Raw genomic sequence first — 17,533 nt, forward strand, 5'->3', positions numbered from 1 at the left:
CCACTCATTGAGAGTTGTATTTATAGTTGCAGAAACCCTAGAAGATTGCAAAAATCAAAGAAAGAGAGGAGATAAGAGATCGATGAATGATTTGGGATAAATAATACGACTCCTTGAGAGTTGTATTTATAGTTGCAGAAACCCTAGAAGATTGCAAAAATCAAAGAAAGAGAGGAGATAAGAGATCGATGAATGATTTGGGATAAAGAATACGACTCCTTGAGAGTTGTATTTATAGTTACACAAACCTTAGAAGATTGCAAAAATCAAAGAAAGAGAGGACAGAAGAGACCGATCGGATGATTTTGGGTAAAGAATACCACTCCTTGAGAGTTGTATTTATAGTTGCAAAAACCTAGAAGATTGTCAAAAAGCCGATTATGATGATGATCAGCCCAAAGACAGGACGACATTCACATCCAGGACCCGACTAGGAGCGATTGGGCTAACTAACCGTGGGTTTAGCCCAACTTTCAAGATACACTAAAACCGTTGAAGGCTTAAAAGAAAGAATTTATAAATACCCACTGATAGTTTTTTCCTCACACCCATGTAGGATACTTGGAAACTTATGAAATTGTTACCCACGAGATTTCCAACAATTCCAACTTAGGAAAAATAGAAGTATATGCTACTTTATATAAATGATGACTAGTTAGTATGGTGACGTGTATAACTGCAACATGACTCACCTTGATGTATGTGGTGTGTCTGATATCTTGTTTTATAGCCAAAACAAGATAAGATTATTTGCATATAGATATGATTATGCAACAGATTGAAGACACAAGAATCACTTACACCCCTATTTTCAAGTTCTTTTAAGGAATGAAAGATGGAGGAAATGGGAGGAAATTGGTGTTCTTAAGTATTCTTGAGTTCTTTCTATAAAGAGGGGAAATAAAGGAAATGGAATAAAATATGTTCTCGAGTAAAGAAAGAAATGTACAGAAATAAAAGGATTGGAAAGAAAAGGAAAAAAAAACAAAAAAAGGAAAAAAGTATTCTTGAGTTTTGGTGCACCATGAATCCCCTGGACAATATATCCATAATGTTGTAACATCCTATTTACAGCATGATAAACAATGTTGTAACACAATGGGTATCGAACCTTTTTATTGTGGATTATACATATAATGATTTAATTACTATCTTTCATGAGAACAAAATACATCTCTAAAGGTTTCTACATTAAGTTTCGTCAGCACCTCACGTACTCATGACTAAAGCTTGCTGGAGACATGAATGTTACGAACTTTGGAGGCCTTGGGGCTGAGATCTTTCGGCAAAACCACCGTCAAAACCCCATTTTCCACCTGAGCTTTGATCTGATCAACTTTCACATCCTCCGGCAACTCGATTTCCCTCGAAAACCCAACACCCTCGACTCCTCCTCCTCTCTCAGCCACATGCCAAACAGTCCCCTTTTCCTTTTCCTTTTCTTTTCCACCTTCGCCTCTCACCACCAACACATTCCCTTCTTCCACCTGCACCTTCACGTCCTCCTTGCTATATCCTGCGAAAAAATTGATGAATTATAATCTCGTTTCCATTTCTTGAAGTTATTCTTCGTAATACCTGTTTCGGCCAGTTGAAATTGATTGTATTGGACTCGAATTTATGATGAATTTGATACATCTTCTCTTGGTATAACAAATTGGAGGAATGATTGGGATAGAATAGTTGTTTGCGGGTGATTTAAAGAGTGAGATTGAGAGGAAGAGTTACCTGGGACGTTGATTTTGATGAAGTGAGCTTGTGGAGTTTCGAACCAATCCATGAGACCTGTTGCTACTGATCCGGTGCGATAGATTGGAGGGTTGAAGAAGAATCGTCTGAATGGATCGCCAAGTAACGCCATTTTAGAAAAAATCCGGTGGGGGTGATTCAGTGGATATTGGATTTATGGAGGATGCGAGGAACTCTCTAGAATGTCTAGGAGCTTCTTCAATTTTATTTGAAGAATTTGAAGTTTGTTAGTAATTTATTTTGTAAAAAAAAAAGAAAAACTATTTTTTAATATATATATATATATATATATATATATATATATATATATATATATATATATATATATATATATATATATATATATATATATATATATATTGAGTAAATCACAAAGAAAACCTTTTATATATCCTTAACAAACATCAAAACATTATATTTGTTCGACCCACTTTCTAAATATCCTATTTACAATTTCTACATTTTCTAAATTTTCAAAATATCATATCTCCCTAACGCCTTGTTCCTGAGTTCTACTTAATGAGAGAAATGTGAGGATACGGAGGGAAAGTGAGGGGTGGTGAAGAAAAGCTGTGTTCCCGAGTTTCATTAATGGAAGGAAAGTGAGGGGATGGGAATGATTTTGAAGCCATATTTTCCTTTCAAATTTTCCTCCCAAATTGGACGGATTTGGGAAGAAAGTGAGGGGAAGGAAAATTTCAAATTTTTTTTTCCTCCTAACTCGGGAACACATAACTTAAAATTTTCCTTTCATTTCCTTTCATTTCCTCTGAACTCGGAACACGGAATAATTAATATTTTCCTTCACCTCCCTTTCTTTCTGTCAAAATCTTCCTTCCCTTCCCTTTCCTTTAATGAAGTTGCGAAAAAACTGGGGAACAAGGCGTAAATATTTTTCTAAACATCTTTTATTTATTTTTTATAATTTAAAATCATTAAAATCATAAGAAAATCATGATTGAATATAGTACCCCTAATTCTAAATTGTGGGAAGACTTTGCAGTATTTTGGATCCATTCTCACTTGACATCCGGTCAATTTCAAAGATTTCCTAATTTGATAACTTGACATCCGATCCATTTCAAAGATTGGAAGGAAATCAGCCCATATGTTCAAGGGCAATCTTCCTCGGATCAAGAAAGAAGATGTTAAGGTGGGGGTAGACTAAGACATGATCTTACAAATCAGTGGCAAAAGGAATGTCAAGAGATAAGATAAGAATGATATATAGCATACGGTTAAACACAACTATGGGAAGTTCACTAGAAGGTTAAGGTAGTCAGAGAAAGGGAGAATGCTATTATGGATAAGGTGAAAACAACAATGGAAAAGAGAGTGTTCGTTACAATTTCACCCAAGGAAGAAATGAAGAAGTTTGATGTCAAGTCCATTGAGATATTTGGTTAGAAATTCTCAAAAATCTCTACATAATCAATGTTATATATCATCAAGTCTAGTTATATATATATATATATATATATATATATATATATATATATATATATATATATATATATATATATATATATGGTTGTTGTGGGTGTTAATGATTATGGTTGTAATGTTCATTTGTAGTTGGTTCATCCACCATCATGTGTTCGATGCATCACAAAAATGTCCTGGTATATGGTTTTGTAATCTCTATGATTAATAGAATGTATGTTAACTTCTAGTTATTATTGGTATTGTTGTAATAGTGTATACATGTATTTTTTGCATCGTTATAAAATATGTGATCGTAAGATTCTACATCAATACCAATTTCATAGCAGTGGCTGACGATCGGAGATTGCGAATGACGTCACCGAAGATGGCGAATGATCAAGAAACATATGTTTTAAACCGAATGAGACATCACATTTTTTTCTTTTACTAATATTTTTGAAAGAAACAAAAAAAAATATGGAATATATGTGAATTATCTAGAAGACGTTAATCAAATATGATTATATTTACATTTACATTTAAATTTAAATTTAAATCTACTAGAATGAATTAATGTAATTAGTTTACTTTAGTTTGTAATTGAAAATCTAAAATTGAAAATAATACTAACTCTTTGGAGGTTGTAGTTTTTTTGGTTTTGAATGTTCAATATGAATGAATACAAGATTTCAATTGGTTTTGAATGTTCAAGATGAATGAACATACAAGATTTCAACAAGTGTAACTTGTTTGATATCGGATGTTAATAGATGAAAGAATGTTTAAAACTTATTAAAATTGATTAAACATAATTAATTAGGGTAAACATGATATATTGAAAGTTTATAAAAGAGTATAGATGATATTTTAAACTTAGATTTATAAGAGGCGTATAATAATATTTGATAAAACTAAGGATTTAAAATGATTATAAATTATTTAAAAATATTTAAAGAAATGATTTGGGTAAATATAATATTTTGAAAGTTTAAAAAGGATAAATATAATATTTTAAAATTCTATTTGACAAATATGATATTTTGGTGTTTAATAAAGCTATATTTGAAATTCACCTGAAATTATATAAATATAAAAGGCAGTGTAGGTAGTAGTTTTCGACGTTTCCTACCTTATATTTTCTATAATATTATTTTTATATTTATAAAATACTTTATAAAATTATATTAAATATCCTTATATTTTTTAAATTGAAAATTTTCAATTCTGTATTTTTATATTTTTTAAAGTGACAGTTTTTATCTCTAGATTTTATAAATGATATTTTTCTATCCTTATATTTATTAAAGACAAATTACAAAAATAGTGTATGTGGTTTGCCAAAAGTCACAAAGTCAGCTATTTTTTTTATGCAAATGGTCCTTGTGGTTTGCAAAACATGCAAAGATGGCCATTTTTACTAACACAATTAGTATTCAACCATTAGGGACTGAATCTGTAAGGACATTTTCGTCTTTTCAAATATAAAGGGAGTGAAGAGACCATTTTTGAAGTTTGTTTGAAAAATTGATATAATTGGAATGAGGGAAGGCTCGTGACCTCCACCCCTCTTATATTACAAAAGCCCTAACCAATTAAGCTGAATATTCACTTGGTTATATCTTCCTAAAACTAACTTATATAATAACGAAAACGTTAATACATAAATAATAAACAAATTACAAAAAAAAAACATTTTTTTACATAATTTTTTTTAAATAAAAAAATGTATTTTAGTCATGTTATAAAAAAAATTAGTTTTTTCCAAACAATTTGTATGTATTTTTATGTATTTATTTTACGTAAAATATATTTTTTATGTCTTTAAAAAATACGTTTTCGTATAAAAATATGTTTTCTTAAAAAATATGTTTTCATGTCTTTGAAATAATAATAATTAACACTACTCATGATATAAAATAATGTATAAATTATTAACCGTTTTTACAGTTATATGTATTAAAAACAACTTAACAACATTTTTTCGGTTATACTTGAATTAACGATAACTAATACTATTCTTGACATATAAAAACCGTATAAATTGTTTAGATACATAACAAAATCGTTGTTAAGTTGTTTAAAATACATATAATGATATTACCGAAAAAAGGTTTTAGAACTAGCGACCCAAAAGAATTTATACGTTTTTTATGTCATGAGTAGTGTTAATTATTATTATTTCAAAGTTATAAAAAAATATATTTTACGAAAACCTATTTTTTATACGAAAACGTATTTCTTAAAGACATAAAAAAAATATTTTACGTAAAATAAATACATAAAAATACATATAAATTGTTTCTAAAAAACTATTTTTTTATAATACGACTAAAATACATTTTGTTTTATTTAAAAAAAATTATGTAAAAAAATATTTTTTTGTAATTTATTTACTATTTATGTATTAACGTTTTCGTTATTATATAAGTTAGCTTTAGGAATATATAATTATAACAAAGTAAACATTCAGTTCAATTGTTTAAGGCTTTTATAATGTAAATGTAATGTAAAGGGGTGGAGGTTGCGAGCTCGAGCCTTCCCCCCTTCCTTCAACAAATTAATTCATTTTTTCATCACTTTGTCAGACAAACTTCAAAATGGTCCCTGTGGCTTATCAAATATTAGCCAATTAATTTACTTTTTCAAATATCAAATGTTAGCCAATTAATTCACTTTTTCAAACAAACTTCAAAAGTGGTCCCTATGGTTTATCAAATGCCACAAATTCATTTCCTTTATACTTGAAAAGACAAAAATACCCTTACAGATTCAGTCTCTAATGGTTGAATACTAACGATGTTAGTAAAAATGGCCATATTTGCAAGCTTTGCAAACCACAAGGACCATTTGCATCAAAACAATTAGCAGATACTGACTTTGTGACTTTTGGCAAACCACAATTACCATTTTTGTAATTTATCTTTATTAAATTGATACTTTTCACCCTTATATTTTTAATATATTTTGTAAAATGATATTTTTAATCCCTCTATTTTTTTAAATATCACTTTCACCTCTTCCACTTTGAACTTTGCATTATGTTACTTTCATCTCCTCTATTTTCTAAAGTATCGTGTTTATTCCAGGTAATATATATTATCTGATTTTCCTTAATAACTTTTGTTTGTTAACTTAAAAAAACTAATTTTTTTACGTGCTTATTTTAATGTATTTTTCGTATAACTTCAAGGTGGTCAACATTTTGGTATAAATTTACAGCTTTTATTCGTTAACGTTTTTTTAAAGATACTTGATTTTTTTAATTTTTTTGAAATGGTCCTTGTGGTTTGCAAAGATTTCACGTTTGGTCCCTAACTTTTCTTTTGCATTCAGGCTGTCGCTAACATATCATTTTTTTTACGTTTTTAGTCCCTTATAGAGATAAAAATGATGGGTTTTATAGGTTACTAAAACATGTAAATCGGAAAATCTTAACCCTTAAGTTCACATGCAACATACTTTGAATCTATGTTTTCTCTAATTGATAACAATAAATAATGAAAACCCTAATAAACCCTAGGTATTTTGAAAAATACAAGAAGAGTTAGGGTTTACATACCTTAGATTTATTATAGAACATAAATTTTATTTCTTTCCTTGTTGGTCTTCACAAAGCAAGCACAAAAAAGTTAGTGTCGCTAATGGTTTGTATCCAAAACCCTAGAACCCCTAGAATGAAGAGGAGAGAGATGAGAGGGATATAAATTTCATACCTAAGCTTGTAGGTAAGGGTATGAACAAAATTTGTTGGTCTTGGGTCGTATTTATAGTTGACGTAACTTACAGAAAAATTTAGATTTGAATTAATTAAATAATAAATTTAATCTCAATTCAAATCATTTCCTTATCTGCATCCAAGAGGCTTTCAGAAGCCATAGGAATCAAGCCAAAATCGTTCATACGATGGATGGTTCTAGAATTGTTTTTTTGTTCAAATATGAACAATTACAATTCACCATTTGGACCTTTAATTAATTCCATCTAATCCCAAATTAATTTTAGATTAATTATGATTAACAATTAATTAATTCTGATTGATTTCTCATTAATTTATCAATTAATAAATCAATTATTTAATTATTGATATCATATTAATTTATTAATCACATAAAAAATTTACAAGATCAATTATCAATTTTCAGTTAATATATTAGTCACATAATATATCGAAAAATCATTTCTCTGTCTTTCTCTCTCTCTCTCTCTCTCTCTCTCTTTCTCTCTCTTTCTCTCTCGCGCCTAATATCATTTATAGTTATTTCTGGTTATGAGGGCAACCCAAAAGGAACTTTGTTTTTATTTTCAAGTTTATACCAATTTAGTTATAAGCTTAGATACCTTAATCCAACAGTCTCCCACTTTGATAACTCTATAACTACAATTGCAAGTATAACTAAACAACAAAGAGTGCTTTCTAAAGCCACTACCGAACTCTGATTCAAATCAAACGTCAGCCCTAGGATAAGTGATCAACTATTCTTTCATTCTACAACATGGATTCTAGACAAATCTACAAACGAGTGGAATCACAAGTGCTGTGATTTTTTAGTTCACTTAGCTTTAAGATCGAATTCATGGGATAAGATACAACATCAATATGTACATTATCATGCAACTTTTGTAGACACTTCACCATAATATGCCTTGAGGTAAACGTTTATGCTGATAAATATACCTCTTATACACAATCATATTCTTTTGTAGTCTTTGATAATTTTGCAACTTTAATTTCATTTAACTTTTGTAGTGTTTGTTCTCATTTAATCCCTTTCCTTTTTTTATATTCAATATACCATCGAACTTGTTGTTTTATGTTCACCATAACCCTTTGACCGGCTATCACATGTCAAAAGTCAGTCAAAAGGGTTATGGTGAACACAAACAACAAGTTCGATGATATATTGAGTACAAAAAAGGAAACAAACCAAATGAAAACAAACACAACAGTTAGTTACCCTCAAGAGTCATTTTCCCCAACTTTTAAATATAACAATGTAGTGAGAAAAAGAGAAATCATTTAGAGTGAAAAGAAAAGAGGAACCTAAAAAATTTAACTCCGGCGGCAATGACTTTTGAGAAACACATAGAAAACAGAGGCCAGTCAAGTTTAGCATAGCCGTGTGTAGAGGAAGCACCGGCGAACTCCTGTTGAAGCAACAAACGACATAAAGGAAGCACCGTCTAATGGTGAACGGCAGAGGAGACCAGAGAAATCGTCGTATTCTTTAGTTTCAGACGAAATTTTCTTTTTCTCTAGTGAGCAATTATTTTGTGGCGGCAATACTTTTTAGTGTATAGGTTAAGGGTTTGTTGTTTCTTTAAGTTAGTATTTGAAATTTGGGATGTTTGTTTTTCGTTTTATAAGGAGTTTTACTTTCTAAATTTTACCGTATCCTAATATCATTAGGAATTGGTTTGATTTTTTCAGTAATTATTTGTTCTTCTGTTAACAATATAGATTTTTTTTTGATTTTGTTTAGAGTAATTTAGTCATTTTTCTTGAAGTATATATATATATATATATATATATATATATATATATATATATATATATATATATACCTTAATAAACATTTACCCTTAAATGTTGATAATTAAGAGGTACAAGTATTACTACATCATGTATAATGATTTTATGCTTTGAAATCTAATCCGATCAAAAGTCAAATTATAGTCTTGGCTCCTCCACCTTTATATCTTTCCTTATGTATCGGTACTTTGTTACTTTATTTGACTCATCTCCATTTTATATCACATGCGCATAGATAGGTCAAGAATAAGATTTTGAATCAGTCAATCATCCCCTAATTTTCGGCTGGAGGAGATGAAAACCCGCTCAAAGAGCTCAACAAATTGAAATTTCCACTGATCTTCTTTAAAAGCCACCATCAATATCTCCAAAAACCTAGCTCCTACCACTACCGCCGCTATATATATATATATATATATATATATATATATATATATATATATATATATATATAGAGAGAGAGAGAGAGAGAGAGAGAGAGAGAGGAGGGTTCAATTGAGAAAAAAAAAGGTTGAGAATGAGGGAATCATTCTCAGCCAATCATTTAATTAGCACCTTAACATAAAATACACGGTGACAAACTTGTAAATATGATATGATATCCTTCAATCACAGATACGTAACTATGGATAATTTGATAACAATTCAAATTCATTACTACTCGATTGTTCATCATCCAAATTTCTTCTCCAAACTTCAACGATCATCCAGATTTCTTCAATTAAATCATCGATCAACATCATCCAGTGTTAACCAATCATCCATCTTCGTCAAAAACACGTTCATCAACGTCATTCAACAGTAGACAAAAAAATTTCGTTTTTGGTTCTTTCAATCCAACCTTCAATTTTGCTTGATTACGAGCATATCTTCAACATCTACGATTAATTATACTCCCAGTATCATTAGATCAACATCATCGATAATCAACAACAGCTTCACTTCATATCATTCATTCAACATCGATCATCAAACAAAATTTCGAAATTAAGGTTAGAAAAACATCAAATCATTTTTTTTTGAAAAATTTCATATAATTCTCTATCAATCTACTATTTTGTAAGTTTTAAATAGTCAAAGTATCATGTTTTTAGCATTTTTGAAAAAGCTTACTTGTATGCACTCCAACTGTTTGATGAAATGCGTAAACTAAATTACCATGTTATATTCACATATGAATATGTTTTCGCACCTTAATCAGTATATGATTATTAAAACACAAAACAAATATATAATTTTATATGTTATTCATATGTGAATAACATATAAAAATTATATATATTTGTGAATATACCTTGTAATATTCATATGTTAATATCCTTTGTAATATTCATATGTGAATAAACTGTGTAATATTCACATATGAATATATCATCTAATATTCATAAGTGAATATATTATCTAATACTTACAATTGATAATACTATGTAATATTCACAAGTGAATGCATCGTTTAATATTTAAATATGAATATATTGTATCATATTCACAAGTGTATATACTATATATTATTCATATGTGAATATACTGTGTAATATTCATGAATGAATATACCATGCAATATTTAGATGTGACTAGAATGTGTAATATTCACAAGTAAATATACTATATAATATTCACATGTAAATCTACCATATAATATTCATATGTGAATATACTATGTAATATTCATTTGTGAATATACCATGTAATATCATATGTAAATATACAATATAAACAACATATATCATATAATATTCACATATGATTATACATTCATGTGTGAATATATCATGTGATAATTAGAATGTGATAAATCGTTATTATTATGAACTAAAAGTATATTTTTAACATTTTTTTATGTGTATTCACATGTTTTTCAAGTATCGTTATAACTCAATAAAAGAATAATATTTCAATCAATGGTTTGTTCATATCCTGGTGGTTGACGATTGATTGACGTAATTGAGAAGATATCATTGACGAAGACAAGATGTTTTTATATTCACGTGTAAATGTTATACAATTTAATATATTCTTCATTTTGATCGTGTTAAATTCAAATTCAAATGCAAATGATATTCATTAACCAATACAATGTTGTTTGTCTTAGTATAATGTTGATTTTACATGTAAAATAATATTGTTACAATATACAAAAAAAAACTATTCACAAACCAATTCGTATAGTGTATTGTTTATTTTTATATATAAAGGTTGTATTCACAAAATAAATAAATATACATGTATAGTTTATTCACATAAATACAAATAACAGATTACAATGATGTTTTTACTAGTGGGATGGAAGTTAGTAATATCAACAGTAAATATGTCGTAATGGTTTCTAAACTTTATTCATATATGAATACATAGCATGTCATGATGATATCATCACTAGTAGGAATGAAAATTTAGTGACATCATCAAAACAATTTGCCGCAATGAAGTTTAGTCTCGGAATTGGACGAAATTCGCATATTTGATGTAAAATTGTGCGATTTACAAAACTCGCAGCTTCGCCGTGACGTACGGTGTTTTTCGGCCATTCGGGACTGTTTAGGGCCTCAAAATGACGTTTTTCTATTTTTATAATATTCCGAAAAAAAGTTATCATTTATTCACAAATGAATATAACATTAATAAAAATATATATGCTTATATAATTATTTTATTAACCTAAAAAGATTAGTTGTATGTGAATAAATATACCTTCTTATCAAATACTTTTTTTTTATCTTTAACTTTATATATTTTGTAGTCCTCGGTTTTATTGACAGATTTATTCATTTGTGAATAATACATATATATTCACATTTGATTATTACATATATATTCATTTGTGAATATTACATATGTTCACATGCAGACATAATTTTTATATGTTATTCACATATGAATTACAAACTTGTTTAGGACCTCAAAACAATGTTTTTTTTTCGAAAAAAATACATTATCATTTATGAATATTACCTGTATTCATTTGTGAATATTACATGTATTCGCATGTGAAAATAATTTTTATATGTTAGTCACATATGAATCACATAGTTACTCTGTATTTTTAAAAGACATACATTGATTCTCGTGTAAAGACATATTCACTTGTGATATTACGTGATATATTTAGTTTATTCATTTCATCGAACAGTTGGCGTGCAAATAAATGAACTTATATAATTATGGTAAAAAAATTAACAATTGAAGCCAATAATTACAACACAAATCAAATCCTATCAAAATTGATCGATAATCAGTAGGTTTAGATCAAAAATTGTGAATTTTTTTTTATGAAAAACGAAGTTTTTCAAGCCTGAAAATCGATTTTAAAAAAAGTCTTCAAATATATGGTTATCTTGATGCACTTTCGATTGCTATCTGTTTTTTGATATTGGTGAATGTTCGATTGATGAAGTTTCGATGACTGGTGATCGCAAAATGATGTGACATCGATAAATATGGATTATGTTTATCGATTTTGCTTGACATCAGTGGAACTGGATAAGATTGAATCACGACTTACACTTAATAGTACGAATAAATGTTTTTGATGATGAATCACAACATTTTGATGAAATAACGAAGATATTTGATGAAAAATTGATGTTTTATGAAGTGTCGATGTTTTTTTGATGATGAACAGGTGATGTTGATGTTTTTTTGATGAAGAACAGATGACGTTGATGAAGAACAAATGATGTTGATGGAGAAGATATGATGTTGATGAAGAACAACGGAACGATCCATATGAATGAATAACATATGTTGTTGATGAAGAACGAATGAACGATTCAGAAAAACAGTGTGTCTTTAATGACTTAATCTAAATGTGTTTTACATATATAAAATGATTGGCTGAGAATGATTCCCCCATTCTCACCCTTTTATTTTTTTCTCAATTAAACTTACCTCTCTCTCTCTCTCTCTATATATATATATATATATATATATATATATATATATGTATGTATGTATATATATATATATATATATATATATATATATATATGTTTAGGATATTCTATTCTAACTAATTATTGTGTGGATATCGTATGCTATGAGAATTACTAAGATAATAAGTTGTTTAGCAATGCGAATACGTTTAACCTTACAAAAATATCGTCATTTTCATGCATTCTTACTAATTATTATTTATTTTTGTTCTCACACATCGTTTTTCACTTATTTTCATTCTGACAGAATATGACCAAATAAAAACATTCTGACAACATTATGACAGAAATGAGAATAATAATAATAAGCATATAATAACCTTATAGATGATTTAATTAGTGAGAATGTGTGTTAATGACAATAGTTATGTAAAATTGAACGTATTTATATTATCAAACAACATATTTTCTTTATCATTCTCATAACATACGGTATCCACACAATAATTATTTAGAATACTTGAACCTATCTCTATCTCTCTCTCTCTCTCTCTCTCTCTATATATATATATATATATATATATATATATATATATATATATATATATATATATATATATTAATTACCTTATAAAGCATTTTTTGTCAAATGCTGAATTTTAAGTCGTACAAACATACAATGCATTTGTACAATCAATTTATGCATTACAAAAAGAGTAGAGTACATATGGTCAACCGTTGAAAATGTCAAATCTCTTATCCTTTATTCTTATGCTATTTTGATCCGATTCATTCCTTATCTCCGTATTTCCCCAAATCTCGTAATTTCTGTTCACAAATCTTGGATATATATCATTGACGTTTCCATTTCTAGAGTTTAATTCATCTTTCAGCATTCAACCACTATTGTCACACACGTCGCTTGGCGCGGGTAAACGGCTAGTATATATATATATATATATATATATATATATATATATATATATATATATATATATATATATATATATATATATATATTGGGGGCTGAAACTTACTAGAAATATAAAACCAACTCCTATATATATAATCCAAATATTAAAAGTTAAAAAACCAGCATGCGCCTTTCCCCTGCATAGTTCCGCCCCTGCATGATGGGCAAAAAAATGGCCAAATATACACAACCTTGTGAGGGAGAGGGTACTTTTGTGATGTCACGTAGGGTTACCATTAGTCGCTGCATCAAAATGACAACCTCAATAACTAAATTCAAACTTTAAACTAAATTTCTAAACATCATAATGCATAAATCATCAATTGCTTAGAATGGACTAGATGGTTAATACTTAAGAGATGAACATGAACCAATACTTAAGAGATGAACATGAACCTGTCAATCCAAAGGAGTCCATTACGCATATTGGCTGGCTGAGATATTGAACTTTCCTAAGGATGGGTTCTTATATATTGTTAGTAAGATATTTTTCTTTTCTTTGTACGGGCCTGGGCCTTATTAACTTGGGTCACCAAATATGACTTGGGTGTTATAATGTTTTTTTTTTTTTTTGAAACACTTTGGACGTTAGAGGCTTGACCCTCACACTCGTCCCCCTCCTTTTTCCTAAGCGGCTTGATGCACCATAGCATGCTAGTAAAATTATATGCCTCAATTAACTTATATTGGGAATTTGAGTGGTTGATCAAAGAAAGTTTTTTGTGGTTACTAAAGTATCTAAAAAGTTAGTAACAAATTTGAACTTTGCCATTCCAAGACTTATATTTGAAATCACACTTTAACCAATTGTAGTTTTAAGTCATGTATATAAATTAGAACAATAACATAATATATATATATATATATATATATATATATATATATATATATATATATATAAAACGTCGTGGCTCGCCACGACTCATAACACTTTGATGTTTGACATTGTCGCTATGTCACGTCTAACGGTATTTAGAACCTTGATAATGACTATCGATATAATTGAGTTGGGTTTAAACTGATGAGATATTTTTAGGGATTAAATAATATTTCTTTAAATATATTAGAGAATTTAATTTATCAATCTATGAAGTTTGATTGGTTCCATACTTATATGATGTTTTTTTTGGAATTGCAAAATTTTATTAAAAACATATATTTTTTTTGGAAAGATGTAATTTTATTAAAAAAAAGACAAACAAGATGCTAGGTAAAATTACAACCAGTATGATTTTATAAGTAAACTACCTAATTCGGCTTGAACGCTCCAAAAATCAGCTCGTGGTAAGAACCATATCAATGCATTATTTTTAAGATGTAATTGTTTTTTAGATTATCTATCCATATAAAAATTATATGATCTACGTACGAAAGGTGGTGGCACGACATGGAGTGCGGTGCCACCATCTCTCATAGGTAGATCATATAATTGGCGTAGATCTACGTACGATAGGACATCAGAGCTCACTTCCTCGCTATCAGTGAGAGTTCTTCAGCAGAGAAATTGCCGAAGATCTACGTACGAGATTTGGTGGCACGACATGGAGTGCCGACATCGATAGTGTCAAATCGAGATGTGCGCTTTACTTCCAGGTTCTGGAAGAAGTTTCATGAGGAGTTGGGTACCCAGTTGCACTTCAGTACCACATACCACCCATAGACAAACGGGCACAGTGAGTGGACGACTTAGATGCTTAAGGACATGCTACATGCATGTGTTATGGACTTCGGTGGAAGTTAGGACACTTGTTTTCCCTTGGCTGAGTTTTCTTACAACAACAACCATCATTCCAGTATTGTAATGCTTCCCTTTGAGCTCTTATATGGGAGGAAGTGTCAGACTCCCATATATTAGGGAGAAGTAGGGCAGAGAGTGATGGGTGACACTGAGATAATGCTCAAGATGACTGAGCAGATTCAGCAGGTCAGACAGAGGTTACTGACAGCTCAGAGTCACCAGAAGAGTTACGCAAATCGACGATGATCCGAGCTAGAATTCCAGGTTGGAGATTTTGTCCTCCTGAAGGTATCCGTGGAAAGGGGTGATCCGATTCAGGAAGCGGGTAAAGTTGGGTCCTAGATATATCGGTCCTTTTAGAGTTACTGCCAGAGTGGGGATGGTAGCTTATCGGTTGTAGCTACATGCAGAGTTGAGCCAGATTCATAACACCTTCCACGTGTCTCAGCTGAGAAAGTGTGTAGTCGATGAGACGGCAGTGGTACCCTTAGAGGGCATTCAGGTTGATGCAAGCCTGAACTATATTGAGAGACCGACAATGATTTTGGATAGAAAAGTTAAGACCCTGAGGAACAAGGAGGTGTGACTGGTTAAGGTGCAGTGGGAGAACCGCAGGGGATCCGAGTGGACTTGGGAACCGGAGTCCGAGATGCATGAGCAATACCCAAAGTTGTTTCTGGAGCATGACTTCAAGGGCGAAGTCTAATTCTAGTGGGGGAGAATTATAACATCCCGACTCCTAAGTATAATATTTATATATTTATTTATGAGTTGATTGAGAAACTCGACGAGTTGGATGCCCCAACTCGTCGAGTAGAGTCAGATTGGCTACTTGGGTTTTATGACCAACTCGACGAGTCGGAGGGACAACCTCGCCGAGTTGGCACTGTGAGAGGAAACCCTAAATCTCCGAGGTTAGGTCCTACTTAAAGGACCTTAATCCCTCATTTCCGTCTCACCAGCCACCTTACTCCCCTATATGAAACCCTAATCGGCTACATTGAGGTAAGAGAGAAAGATAGCTAATCTTTGGGCATTTGTGCACTTTTTGAAGAGAATGGAAGATTATCAAATCAAGGAAAGAGAAGAGACTATTGGATCTGATGTTATTTCATATATAGCTTCTGTTGAAGGTAAAAAGTCTTCACCTTGCTCATTATCGTGATTAGATCTCGTTTTCATGGAGTTTTAGGGATTTTTCCATCTTTCCTTGAGATTTTGAGTGTGTTGAACTTACCAAGTGATTAAGCCTTCAGATCTGGACCTTGTGAGGTCCCTAGAGTCCAAAGTGTTGGATTAGGTGTCTAAGCCCATAACTATAATTGTTATGTACTTGACCCGAGAGTAGCATGATCCATCTGGGTTGCCTTCACCAGAACAATCTAATAGGATGGATATTTGAGAAAGAGGTTATTTATGATTTATTAATATATTACAAGTATAATATATTAATATGAAATCATAATATTTAATTTGTATTGATCAAGGATTAATTTGTAATTAATTTAGTGATCAAAAGAGACTAATTAAATTAACGGGGCTGATTATGTTTATCAGTGATATATATAGTGTTTGGGCTATTGATCTATGTTAGGCTAAGTTTTATGTAAGTATCCATGAAGAGTTAGTCCATATGAGATATGGATCATAACCTAAGTGTATGGATTAGGGTTTACCCATGACTCTTGGAATCCTACACTATATATATATATATATATATATATATATATATGATATCCCTTAGCCAAAATCGGTTATCCTAAGCATTCTAATGAGTTCTAAGAGAATCCTAGCCAATTTTGGTGGTGCTTGACCTCTCTCTCAAGTCCTCCTTTGTTCATGGTGTTTGTGAACAATTTGAGGCATCACACTTGAGGTGCTAAGCTCTTGAAAGGCCAAGAACTACATCTACATCATGAGGTATTCATCTAAAATGGTTTTTATATGGTATATCCTCTATTGTATGCTAGTTAGGACGTATACTTTGGAAAATTCAAATTGCATGTATAGTTAGAGAAAAAATAGATCTAAAGCATATAGGGTTGCATGTGCACCATAGGAGTTTTATAGTGCTTAAAACCCAACAGTGGTATCAGAACCTATGATTGTTTTCTATTATATTTGATGATTGTTAATTTTCAAATCTGAAAAAATTGATTTTCTGGCCTCTGACTGATGAACTCGTCGAGTCAGTCGCCGAGTCCACTGGATGACTCACCGAGTCCACTCGGTAAAAGGTCAACTTG

At 30.4% G+C, this 17,533-nt stretch overlaps 1 protein-coding gene across 1 annotated transcript; it reads right to left on the reverse strand.

The window, feature by feature from the left end:
• Positions 1–1,043: 1,043 nt before the first annotated feature.
• Positions 1,044–1,941, reverse strand: LOC145094569 (HSP20-like chaperones superfamily protein). Its single transcript, XM_079032714.1, has 2 exons — positions 1,729–1,941; positions 1,044–1,516 (listed from the first exon to the last, which is right to left on the reverse strand). Exons 1-2 carry the CDS (start codon positions 1,859–1,861, stop codon positions 1,224–1,226), a joined length of 426 nt encoding a protein of 141 aa, XP_078888840.1. The 5' UTR covers positions 1,862–1,941; the 3' UTR covers positions 1,044–1,223.
• Between the last annotated feature and the right edge of the window lie 15,592 nt (positions 1,942–17,533).

Source organism: Lactuca serriola, chromosome 3 (genome assembly GCF_051521515.1).
Source record: "Lactuca serriola cultivar US96UC23 chromosome 3, Lser_US96UC23_V15, whole genome shotgun sequence".
NCBI classification, from domain to species: Eukaryota; Viridiplantae; Streptophyta; class Magnoliopsida; order Asterales; family Asteraceae; genus Lactuca; species Lactuca serriola.

Excerpts from the sequence above, each read along its gene's own strand:
- LOC145094569 (XM_079032714.1), bottom strand. The coding sequence starts at position 1,861 with ATGGCGTTACTTGGCGATCCATTCAGACGATTCTTCTTCAACCCTCCA. Across the intron at positions 1,517-1,728 it reads CATCAAAATCAACGTCCCAG|GATATAGCAAGGAGGACGTG; the intron begins GTAACTCTTCCT and ends ATTTTTTCGCAG.